Below are 12,081 nucleotides of genomic sequence, written 5' to 3' on the forward strand. Positions count from 1 at the left end.
GGGGCGGGGCAAGGGGGTTGAAGGGGGGGGATGGATGGGTCGCAGGGTAGGGGCAGGGGATGGTAAAGTACTACTTATGGGAGCATAGAGGGATGAGGTGGTGAGAGGGAAGGGCAGCTGGGTGCAGTCAGGAGGTTAGAATTAGGGGGGGGGGAGGTGGGGGGGGAGGTGGGGGGGGAGGTGGGGGGGCGGGGGGCAGAAAGGTGAGACGTAAAAAGACTGTGAGTGTTGTAATGGCACTTGAATTATGTAACCATTACGGCAGCTCACCTGAACCTCTCGATACCAGCAATCTTCTACTGTGTTTCTGTAAAGTAGTTAACATGTTTCTGAGACAACATTCAGATTTGATTTCATTAATGTAGAGGTACTTTGATACATCGATATGTTTATATTGTAATGATATTATTCTTATGTGTATTCTTTCTTTTGTCACTATGATCTTTGACGTACTTGTAACTCTTGATTTTTGGGCGCGCAAGCAGTTTGTTAGAGAGTCGGACCTTGAGAAAGCCAAGTCTTGGACGTAATGTTGGAAAGACGCATATTGTAGTTATGCTTATACAATGTGAGGAAGATGTTTTCAAGTATGTTTTGTATAGTGAAGTGATGTTTTGTGTGTAACGTGATATTGCAACAAAAGCAATAAAAAGGAAGTGTAACTTAAATTCGGAGTGCTGATTACTTTTTTACATCACCTTTGTCCTGCAAAACTGTAACCTTCAAGAATGGTTTGTGAAACACATCTATAAAACTTGTGTAGTACCGAAGTGGGAATAGAGAAAAGGATAGGTGGATGAGGGACAGCACTAATGAAGAATGGGACCAGGTTAGTTACAGGAACATAGTATATATTGCAGGGAGAATTCCCACCTGCACAATTTCAAAAACCCGGTGTTGGTATGAAGGATTCAGGTGGCACATATGGGACGGTCTTGCATCTAGGTCTATTATAGGAATGAAAGCCATCAGACAAGGGGTTGGGAACAGTGGCTGAGTAGGGATGGATGAAGATATTGTGTAAGTTGGGAGGGTGGCAGGGGTGGAAAACGTAGTGGGTAGAACATCCCTCAATTCAGGGCACAATGAGAGGTAGTCAGAACTGTGGTGGAGAATGTGATTCAGTTGCTCCAGTCATGGGTTGTCCTGAGTCACAGTGGGAATTCTCCTCTGTGGCCAGACAGTGGAACTTTCAAGGATAGTGTGTGACTGGATAGGTAAGGCACGGGAGACTGAATCTGTCCATGGTTAGGAGGGTAATTGCAGTCTGTCAGAACCTCAGTGAGAGAGAACCCTGGTAAATTTTGACAAGGATAGCTCATCACTACAGATGTGATGGTCACGGGTGGCTAGGCTGTGTGGAAAGGTCTTCTTGGTATGGAATGGGTGGCAGCTGTTGAAGTGCAGGTATTGTTGGTGGTTGGTAAGTTTGATATGGATGGAGGTACTGATGTAGCCATTTTTGAGGTGAAGGTCATCATTGAGGAAAGTGGCTTGTTGGATTGGGGACAAGGCGAAGTAAATAGGGGAGAAGGTGTTGAGGTTCTGGAGGAAAGCAGATAGGCTGTCTGCACTCTCAATCCACGTTATGAAGATTTCATCAACAAATCTGAACCAGGTGACAGGTTTGGGATTCTGGGTAGTTATGAAGGATTCCTCTATATGGCCCATGAATTGGTTGGCATTGGATGGTACCATGACGGTCCCCATTGTCGTAACCCACATTCGGTTGTTGGTTTAAAAGAGGGGGAAGGGACCAAACTACGAGGTAATTGGTCCCTTGTTCCTAATAAAACAATGCCACAATTGTGAGAATAAAACAGACAAGACAATATAACACAAAATGGAAAGAAAGGAAAGACCACAAGAACAAAGGGAAGGCAACAAACACTAAAAGGAACAAAAGAAGACAAGAAAACAACAGAGAGATGCAAGAAACAGTCAGAAGAGAGTAAAACAAGGAAGCAGATTACAGTGGCTGGCCAACCACGAAAGTAAAAAGAAAAGCCAGCCACCCTGCAACACATTAAAACCTCCACCCTAAAAATACTAGGGTGGAGGACGCAGAGGGACAAAGGACATGTGCTAAAACTCAGATTGAATGATAAAACCCACCCTCACGGATGAAACGTAAAACCAAATCAGCTAATGAGGCATTGTCTGCTAAAATCAATGACAACGAGTCCGGCAACCAGAGATGAAGTCACAGGGCAGCCAAAGAAGGGAAGAACAGAATAATATGGGCCACTATCAACCACGCACCCACTGACACTGAGGTGAGTCTTCATGGTGCAGGAGGTAGCCGTGGATCACCCAGGCATTGCCAATGCGGAGCCAGCAGAGAACCACGGAGTCCCTTCGAGAGGCCCTCATTGAGGACTTCCACACATTCGTGGTCCCCTTAATGGCTCGCAGTTTGTTGTGTGTACTGAGATTTTGCCATTCCGTCTCCCAAAGCTGAAAAATCTTGTGGAGTAATAATGAATGCAGGTCAGTTGCGGGGATGCTCATCTCCAGAAGTGGTTTCCGGGTAACCTGTTTGGCCAGCCTGTCAGAAAGTTCATTTCCTGAGATTCCGACATGACCAGGGGTCCAGACGAACACCACTGAACTACTGGGCCATTCCAGGACAGAGACGGACTCTTGGATGGACGTTACCAAAGGATGAGGAGGGTAGCATTCGTCAATAGTTTTCAGACTGCTGAAGGAGTCAGTACATAAAAGAAAAGACTTCCCCGGGCATGAACAGAGATACTGTAGTGTACGAGAAATGGCCACCAGTTCTGCAGTGAATACACTGCAGCCATCGGGTAAGGAATGCTGTTCAATATGGCTGCCATGAACATAGGCAAAGCCAATGTGACCACCAGCCATCAAACAGTCAGTGTAAACCACTTCAGAGCCCCGGAACACGTGAAGAATCGAGAGGAAGTGACAGCAGAGAGCCGCAGGGTTAACGGAGGCCTTAGGGCCACATGAAAGGTCCAGACGAAGTTGCGGCAGAGGTGTAAACCATGGAGGCATACGTGAACGGACCTCAAGTAGAGGTGGTAAAGGAAAGGACTCCAGTTCAGAGAGAAGGGACCGCACGCAAACCGCAATCGTTAGCCCCAACCTGGGACGCCGATGCGGGAGATGGACGGCCGCTAGTGGAAAAGGTAGACAGTAATTTGGATGCTCAGGAGAACTACAAATGTGTGCAACATAACTGGCAAGCAACTGTGCACGTCTGACTGCAATGGAGGGACACCAGCCTCCACCAGTATGCTGGTCACTGGACTCGTCCTAAAAGCTCCTGTCGCTAGTCGAACCACGCAGTGGTGCACAGGGTCGAGTAAATGCAATGCTGAGGGCCTGCCGAACCACAAACCACACTCCCATAGTCAATTCGGGATTGGACAAGGGCTCTGTAGAGCCGCAGCAGCGTAGAGTGATCTGCTCCCCAATGGGTGTTGCTCTAGCAGCGGAGGGCATTGAAGTGCTGCTAGCACTTCTGCTTAAGCTGAGAAAGATGAGGAAGCCAAGTCAATCAAGAGTTGAAAACCAATCCTAAGAGTCGATACGTCTTCACTACAGTGAGTGGATCATGATGAAGGTAAAGTTCTGAGTCCAGATGAACGGTATGATGCCAACAGAAGTGCATGACACATGATGTTGCGGCTGAAAACTGGAAGCCATGGACTAGGGCCCATGACAGCGCGTTGTGGATGGCTCCCTGTAGGCAATGCTCAGCAACACCAGTACTGGAGCACCAGTACGAAATGCAGAAGTCGTCTGCATACTGAGAAGGTGAGATGGAGGGCCCGACAGCTGCTGCTAGACCATTAATGGCCACTAAAAATAGAGAGACACTCAATACAGAGCCCTGCGAGACTACATTCTGCTGGATATGGATGGAAGTATGAGAGGCACCAACTTGGACATGGAAAGTACGAAGCGACAGTAAGTTTTGGATAAAAATCGGGAGCAGGTCCCGGAGGCCCCACTCATACAATGTGGCAAGGATATGATGTCACCAGGTCATGTCGTATGCTTTACATAAGTCAAAAAAGACGGGAACCAGATGTTGCCATCTGGAAAAGGCTGTTCAGATGGCAGACTTGAGGGACACAAGATTATCAGTGGTAGAGCGATCCTGGCGGAAGCCATCCTGACATGGAGCCAGCAGGACACATGACTCCAGGACTCAACCCAACCACTGACATACCATACATTCCAGCAGCTTACAAAGAACGTTGGTGAGGCTGATGGGCCGATAGTTATCTACATCAAGCGGGTTTTTACCAGGTTTGAGCACCAGAATGATGGAGCTCTTCCACCATTGCGATGGAAAGGTGCCATCGCACCAGATCCAGTTGAAGATGACTAGATGTCACTTGTAGTCAGATGAGAAATGTTTAATTATCTGGCTGTGGATCCAATCAGGACCAGGAGCTGTGTTGGGGCAATGTGCAAGGGCATTGAGGAGTTCCCACTCTGTAAATGGGGCATCATAGGATTCACTGTGGCATGTAGTGAACGAGAGGGCTTTCCCTTCCAGCCGCCATTCGAGAGTGCGATACACTGAGGGTAATTCTCCAATGCAGAGGTTTGAGCAAAGTGCTCAGCAAAGTGATCGGCAATCGCATTTGCATTGGTAGATAACATGCCATTTATGGTAACATCGGAAACACCTGTTGGGGTCTGGTACCCGAAAACATGTTTGATCCAACATTCCTTAATTGCTTCAGCGACTTCCGGCGACCACCAAGGGTCTGCCTGACACCTCAGGCCCCCTAAAGAGTGAGGGATCATGTTTTCTGCTGCAAAAATAATTGTTGTAGTCACCTGCTCAACCATGATATCGATGTTACTGTGTGGGGGAGATTCAGTGGTGACAGCAGAGGTGAAAGTTTCCCAGTCCACCTTGTTTAAAGCCCATCTGGGTAGGCATCCATGAGTCTGACATTGGGGCAGTGACAGGAAGATGGGGAAGTGGTCACTACCACACAGGTCGTCATGTGCTCTCCAGTGGATAGATGGGAGAGGTCCTGGGCTGCAAATTGATAAATCAATGGCCGAGTTACTACCTCAAGCCACACTGGAATGTGTGGCTGCTCCAGTATTTAAAAGGCAGAGGTCAAACTAAGACAGTAAAGTTTCGACATCTCTGCCTCAGCGAGTAAGCACAGTGCCACCCCACAAGGGGTTACGGATGTTAAATCTCCCAAAAGTAGGAAAGGTTTAGGGAGTTGATCAATCAGTGCAGTAAATACCATCAGGGGTACTGTACCATCTGGAAGAAGATATACATTGCAGACAGTTATTTCCTGCATCATCTTTATTCTGACAGCCACAGCATCAAGAGGGGTTTGAAGGGGCACAGGTTCACTAGACTGAGTTTAGGACATAAACGCAAACTCCACCTGACACTCAATTATAGTCGCTATGGTTCCTGTAATATCCCTTACAGCCACAGAGGGCAGGGATCCGCATTGCTGGGAACCAGGTTTCCTGGAGGGCAATGCAGACAGCAGGTGTGAAGCTTAACAGTTGCCATAGCTCAGCCAGGCGGTGGAAAAAACATCCGCAATTCCACTGGAGGATGACATCATGAGGCTGGGAAGCCATGGAACATTCAATGAGGCAGTTTACACCTTAGGGTCACCTGCTGCCACCAACTTATTGCCTGAGCAGTCTATATCCATTGTGTCTGAGGGTCTTGCGAGATCTAGGTCCTCCAATCAGCTGCTTTTGTGCTCTTCAGCCACTGGCAGGTGTCATCTTTCCCACTAACAGAAACCTGGGAAGGGAGTGACACAAGGGACCCCTTCCTAGTGAGAGAAGCTGAAGAAGACTTGTGCTTCTCCAGCTTAGAAGTGGGGACGGATGTCCCCGATGGTTGTGAGGAGGGGGGGGGGGGGGTAAAGTGTTGCTCCCGAAGTAGGTGGTGCAGGTGCAGGAGCAACACAGAGGTAGTCTTCCGGCTCTGAGAGGTGACTGGGGATGGCAGAGCTGATGGTGCCAGAACTGTTGTAGCAGCGGCGTAAGATGATGTCATACACACAGGATGCAGGCGTTCAAATTTTCTCTTAGCCTCAGTGTAGGTCAATCAGTCCAGGGTCTTGTACTCCATGATTTTCCTTTCTTTCTGGAGAATCCTGCAGTCTGGCGAGCAAGGTGAATGGTGTTCTCCGCAGTTGACACAGATGGGAGGTGGAGCACATGGAGTGTTGGGATATGATGGGCATCTGCAATCTTGACACGTGATGCAGGAAGTACAGCGGGAAGACATATGGCCGAACTTACAGTACTTAAAGCATCGCATCGGGGGAGGGATATAGGTCTTTACATCACAGCGGCAGACCATCACCTTGACCTTCTCGGACAATTATCATCCTTGAAGGCCAAGATGAAGGCACCAGTGGCATTGATTATCCCTGGGACCCTGGTGGACACACCGGATGAAATGTACACCTCTCCACTCTAAATTGGTGCGCAGCTCATTGTACGACTACAAAAGAAGGTCCCTGTGAAATATGATACCCTGGACCATATTTAAGCTCTAATGGGGTGTGATGGTTACAGAAACATCCCCCAGCTTGTTACAATCAAGTAACGCCCGTGATTAGATTAGATTAATACTTGTTCCATAGATCATGAATACAACACTTCGTAATGATGTGGAACGTGTCAGGTTAATAAAAGATGTCTGTACAAGATATTACATTACACAAAATATTGCATGACACTAAGTTTTTTTCCATTAATTTATATCTAAAAATTCAGCCAATGAGTAGAAGGAGTTGTGATCTAGAAATTCTTTTAATTTATTTTTAAATGTTTGTTGGCTATCTGTCAGGCTTTTGATGCTGTTTTGTAGGTGACCAAAGACTTTTGTGGCAGCATAATTTACCCCTTTCTGTGCCAAACTCAGATTTAACCCTGCATAGTGAAGATCATCCTTTCTCCTGGTGTTATAGCTACGCACATGCTATTACTTTTGAACTGGGATGGATTATTAACAACAAATTTCATAAGTGAATATATATACTGTGAGGTTACTGTGAGGATCCCTAGATCCTTAAATAGATGTCTGCAAAATGACCGTGGGGGCTGAGGATGCTGTTTTGATCAAGACTGACCCAGATCTCATTTTGGACAAGCCCTCCACCCCCCCAAACTTGTTCTCTAAATGCTCAACAAAAAACTGAGGCTTCGTTTTCATGAAAGATTCCCCATCAACTCTCGAACATACAAGGTACCGGGGCGAATAAGATCCACTGCCATCCTTAGCCTGGTGTTCCTCCCATGGCATGGCCAGGGAGGGGACCGATTTTGGGTCATACTTCGGTGCATTGAATTGAGCTCGTGAACGCTTAGAGACTGCTGGTGTTTCACCACCAGCAAGAGATGATGGACTACACTTCATGACGTGTTATCCGCCCTGATGCCACACACTCCAACCAGGGGCCCTCCCCATGGGCGCCACCGAGCTACAGCAAAGGTCACCTGGCAGGATGGCCCTTGCCAGTAGTCCCGATGCCAGAGGGGGATGGGCATCTACCCCTTGGCATACATGGGAGGTTAACGGCGCACGCATCAGCAGAGCGATCCCTGTGTGGTCAGGGGGGTACAAGTAACAGGGTACACGGCGTCCCCACCACAACGGACTGGCTACCGTGCTGGATGTCATGTGCAAAGAAGTCCATGGTCATCGTTGACGCAGAAAGTGATAGTGCATGGTGGGAAATGCTCCCAAAAAGGTGTCCTCACCCAAGAAATGGAGAATGAGTGGGACTGAAATGTGATGACAAGAAAGTGGACTAAAGATCTCAATGCACGATGCACGCAATGCACCACATAAGGAGCCCTTCCCGAATTGGCTCACTCCTCAGGAAAATTTTGAAGAATGGAGGTCAAACCTGACAGGGAACCATCACATAAAGGCCGAAAGATTTGAGACTCCTTTTAGTCGCCTCTTACAACAGGCAGGAATACCTCGGGTCTATTATAACCCCTGGACCCACAGGGGGCAACCCACATTTGGTTGTAGGCGATGCCATCAAAGGAGAAGTAATTGTGGGTGAGGATGTAGTTGGTCACGGGGACTAGGACTGAGGTTGTAGGTTTGGAATTCGTCAGTCCTTGGGAAAGGTAGTTTTCAATACCGGCAAGGCCATGGGCATTATGGATGTTAGTGTAAAGGGAGGTGGCATCAGAAGCAATGGGCAAGGCACTGTGTAGTAAAGGAACAGGAACTGTGGAGAGTCTGTGGAGGAAATGGCTGGTATCTTTTGTATAGCAGGGTAGGTTGTGGGTAATAGGCTGAAGGTGTTGGTCTATGAGAACAGGACATAATAACTGGCCACCATAGGGCATTGTGGGTGGTTAGGTTTATGGACTTTACGAAGCATGTAGAAGGTAGGGGTGCAGGGAGTGGTATGGATGAACAGAGAGAGAGAGAGAGAGAGAGAGAGAGAGAGAGAGAGAGAGAGAGAGGTTTGGGATGCACCTAAGGATTTGAGGAGAGACTGGAGATCCTGCTGGATTTCTGGAATGGGTTCACTGTGGTACGGTTTGTAGGTGCACAAATCTGACAGCCCTCTTGGCCTCACCTTTTTTTAGTCACTGTACTTCACCCACCTATCCGCTTCCCTGTTCCCATTGTAGCACTTCACAGCCTCTCTCTTCCACTTACACATCCAGAGTCTTTTTACTTCTCTCCTTTTGCCCCCCCCCCCTACCCCCCTCCCCTCCACTCACCCCCCACCATCCACCCTCTGTCTAACTTCTCGACTGCACCTAGCTAGCCCTACTCTCTCCCCACCTCATCCCCAAATGCTTCCACAATCAGCACTTTACTATCCCCGACCCCCATCCTGCCATCCCTCCCCCTGCCCATCCCAGCCTCCTCTGTACCCCCACTGCCCAGATTGCTTCCTCCATCATGTGCTGTTGCTCACAGTCTGGCCTCCACAGCCAGAGACAGTGGTCATTGTGTGAGTTGTGTTTGTGTGTGTGTGTGTGTGTGTGTGTGTGTGTGTGTGTGTGTGTGTGTGTGTGTGTTTGTGACACACACTCAGAAGGCCTTTTGCCCAAAAGCTTACTTGTTTAGAGGTCTTTTTGCTGTGCCTGTCTGCGACTCAAAATCTCCACTAGATAGTGTGTCGTAATTTAACCTTTTTCATAATACTGTCATATTCCATCATGGATTCTCCATTGTTTGATATTCAGTTTTCCTGTTAATTCTTCCAACTACACAGTAACAACAGCAGTTGTCAATACGCAGTAAGAAAGGAAGACAAAAATAAAACAAAAATTTTCCACAAACGCTTCTTTCAGCTAGCGTTCTTACAGTACAAAGTGCAAAGTTAACAATGACAGTGAATAAACTAACTGTTCCTTAAAGAGGATACCCTGTCACACAATTATGTATGATACAGCAAACCACAGTTGGCAGTAAAATCGAGAGACAATTTAGCAGTCTCCAGTCATACTGGCAACAACTGTTGTATTTTCAATCAGTCTTACATCTTTCAATACTAATGAAAATCCAAAGATGTTGCTCGTGTAATTACACCCATTTTACAATGATGTGCAGAAGGTAATGGTTATCATATCCCATGAGCCAGCAAGGAGTGACTGATTAGTTTTCTGAATAACATTTCCAGACTTAATGGCCACTAACTGTTTACTGTAGAGACTTCTTCACATGTTATATAGGCTGTAATCTGTTTACAAGTTGGGACATGCCATCTTCCCATGGCTTTTGAAAATTAGAAGAGAGATTGTAACAGTCACTTTCATAACTTGCCTCTCGCTGCTGCAACCTGACTGGGTCCAGTTTTAAGGTCTTTTCTTGCCTTACTATTTTCACTGCCCTGTAAGCAGCTTAAAGTCATTCAGCTTCCACTTGTATCACATTACCTGAATGCATGATTGTGTGATGTTTCCTTCGCCCACCATCCTCTCCCCCATTTACTCCTCCCCTTTAGGTTCAACTGAATATAATACATATCAGATGATATTCTGAGACTTCAATATTTTTGTATGTGCTGAACAACTTCCCATTTGATGTACTCAATATAATTTTATTTTCAGCTAATTATGGAAAAACAATGATACATTTTGATTCCAGTATTAACCTAATATGTTATTACTATCAACCATTTCAAATTCCAGTGTATGTTCAAAATGAGGTGAACACACAACTTGATATATCATAAATACACTGCTGGGGAAAAAAAACAAAATTAGTACACCTGGAAAGATGACATCAATTTTGATCTGATGGTGGCATATGCCACCATGAGTTTAGTTGTTGTACTAATAATGGTTTCAACGTTGTCTGCCAACAGATAATGCAGCGGCATAATTACCAGAGCGCCATCTGTGTCTAACCTTTAACAGGAAATTCTCACAGCCAAAAGGCTCAGTGTGGTGCAAATGTGTGAAGCAAACAGGCAACAATGCCACGGAGATGCACTCATGCTTTCTACAGTCAACTGAGTGAGTTTGATAGAGGTCCAAGAGTGGCCTTCCAAATGGTGGGATGCTTCTTTCAGAGAATCACTGGACAAGTTGGACGCATTGCATCAGCTGTGCACCAATGCTCGTATGAGTGGTCATGTGAACATTCTCACTTCCATAGATGAGGTTCCGGATGTCCACATAGCACAGATGTCTGCCACAATCATTGTACTGTAATGCTAGCAGTGACAGATCATACTGCTCCACACCAAACTGGTGGCATCAGAGGATCGCTTGGAAGATGGAATGGCATGCCATTGTCTTCAGCAATGAAAGCAGATTCTGCTTCCATGCAAGTGATAGTCATTTGCACGTGCAATGCAGACATGGTGAGTACTGTCTTGCAGAGTGTATTTTTCCAAGACACACTGGCACTCCCAGGCCTTAAGGTCTGGGGTGCAATAAGCTACAATTCTCACCTTTGGTGTTTCTGGAGGGGATGTCAACCAACAATCGGTACATGCAGAATGATGTTAGACATTGTTTTGCCATTCTTGCAATGGGAAGGTGATGTGTACTTCCAATAGGATAACACTCAGTCAAACACTGCCCATGAAACTCAATGAGCTCTGCAAGGTGTGCTGGAACTTCCCTGCCCAGCATGATCTCTGTACTTGTCTCTATTCGACCACATGTGGGATACAATGGGATAAGAAGAGACTTGCACAACTCATCAACCAACAACTATTACAGAACTATGTGAACAGGGTTGAGCAGGCATGGTATAATGCATCTTTGCAGTTGACTGGATGCCAGAGTCAGCACCTGCACTGCTGTCAGATAAGGCTGCATGATGTACTAATATGGTTGACATCTGGTACCTTAGAAACACTTGTGCTGTTGATCTGTAAATGTAATCATTTCATGTACTTCATATGCACTGATGAAACAATAAATCTTGAATGAATTGTAAACCTCTAACAGGGTGTACTAATTTTTTCCAGCAGTGTATTATTGCAAAAGTCCTCTAGATAATCTTTGACAACACTGACAGCATTGAGCAATAGCATTCTACCTTTAAGGCCAGCTACTAATGTTGGTACATTCTGGTCTTCACAGCTACCGTGGCCAAGTCGACCATAATTTCCCCTTCCCCATGTGTACAGTTCACCAGCAACAGTAATGGCAGCACTGAAATAACAAAAAGTTTCATTAATAAAGCAATTAACAAAACTGAATATCACAATGATTAATGACAATTAATATTTTTATATTCTTAAAGTAGTATAATAATTAACAGCTTAAAGGTTGTTGACATGAATTGAAACACTTTCCCTGTTATCACTCAATTTTTAGGTCCTGTAAGTTTTTTGATGCCTGAAAATGAGCGAAGCAGCCATTCAATATCAGGGGTACAAGTTCCAGCAGTTCTACAAAAAGTTACAATCTGCCAGCCACTTTACCTTGATGTTACATCAACTAAACAAGAAATATGTTGTGTATTCATAATTCAGGATGTCTTATTTTTCAACATACACCCATAAGTTATTTAAGCATTTGTTAAAGCGTACAACAAGTACTTTCCTAGTGGCAGAGACCAGCCTCTTGTTTTTGCTTGTTTTAAAATCT

General features: G+C 45.9%; 1 protein-coding gene across 1 annotated transcript in view; it reads right to left on the bottom strand.

Annotated features, from left to right (window-relative positions):
- The window catches only part of LOC124723043 (E3 ubiquitin-protein ligase HERC2), an 819,840-nt gene that overhangs the window by 680,394 nt on the left and 127,365 nt on the right, over positions 1 to 12,081 (bottom strand). Inside the window, exon 13 of the mRNA XM_047248222.1 lies at positions 11,528 to 11,643. Within this exon, the coding sequence (XP_047104178.1) occupies positions 11,528 to 11,643 (116 nt within the window). The remainder of the gene's footprint in view (positions 1 to 11,527; positions 11,644 to 12,081) is intronic.

This window comes from Schistocerca piceifrons, chromosome X (assembly GCF_021461385.2).
Source record: "Schistocerca piceifrons isolate TAMUIC-IGC-003096 chromosome X, iqSchPice1.1, whole genome shotgun sequence".
In the NCBI taxonomy this organism is placed as follows: domain Eukaryota; kingdom Metazoa; phylum Arthropoda; class Insecta; order Orthoptera; family Acrididae; genus Schistocerca; species Schistocerca piceifrons.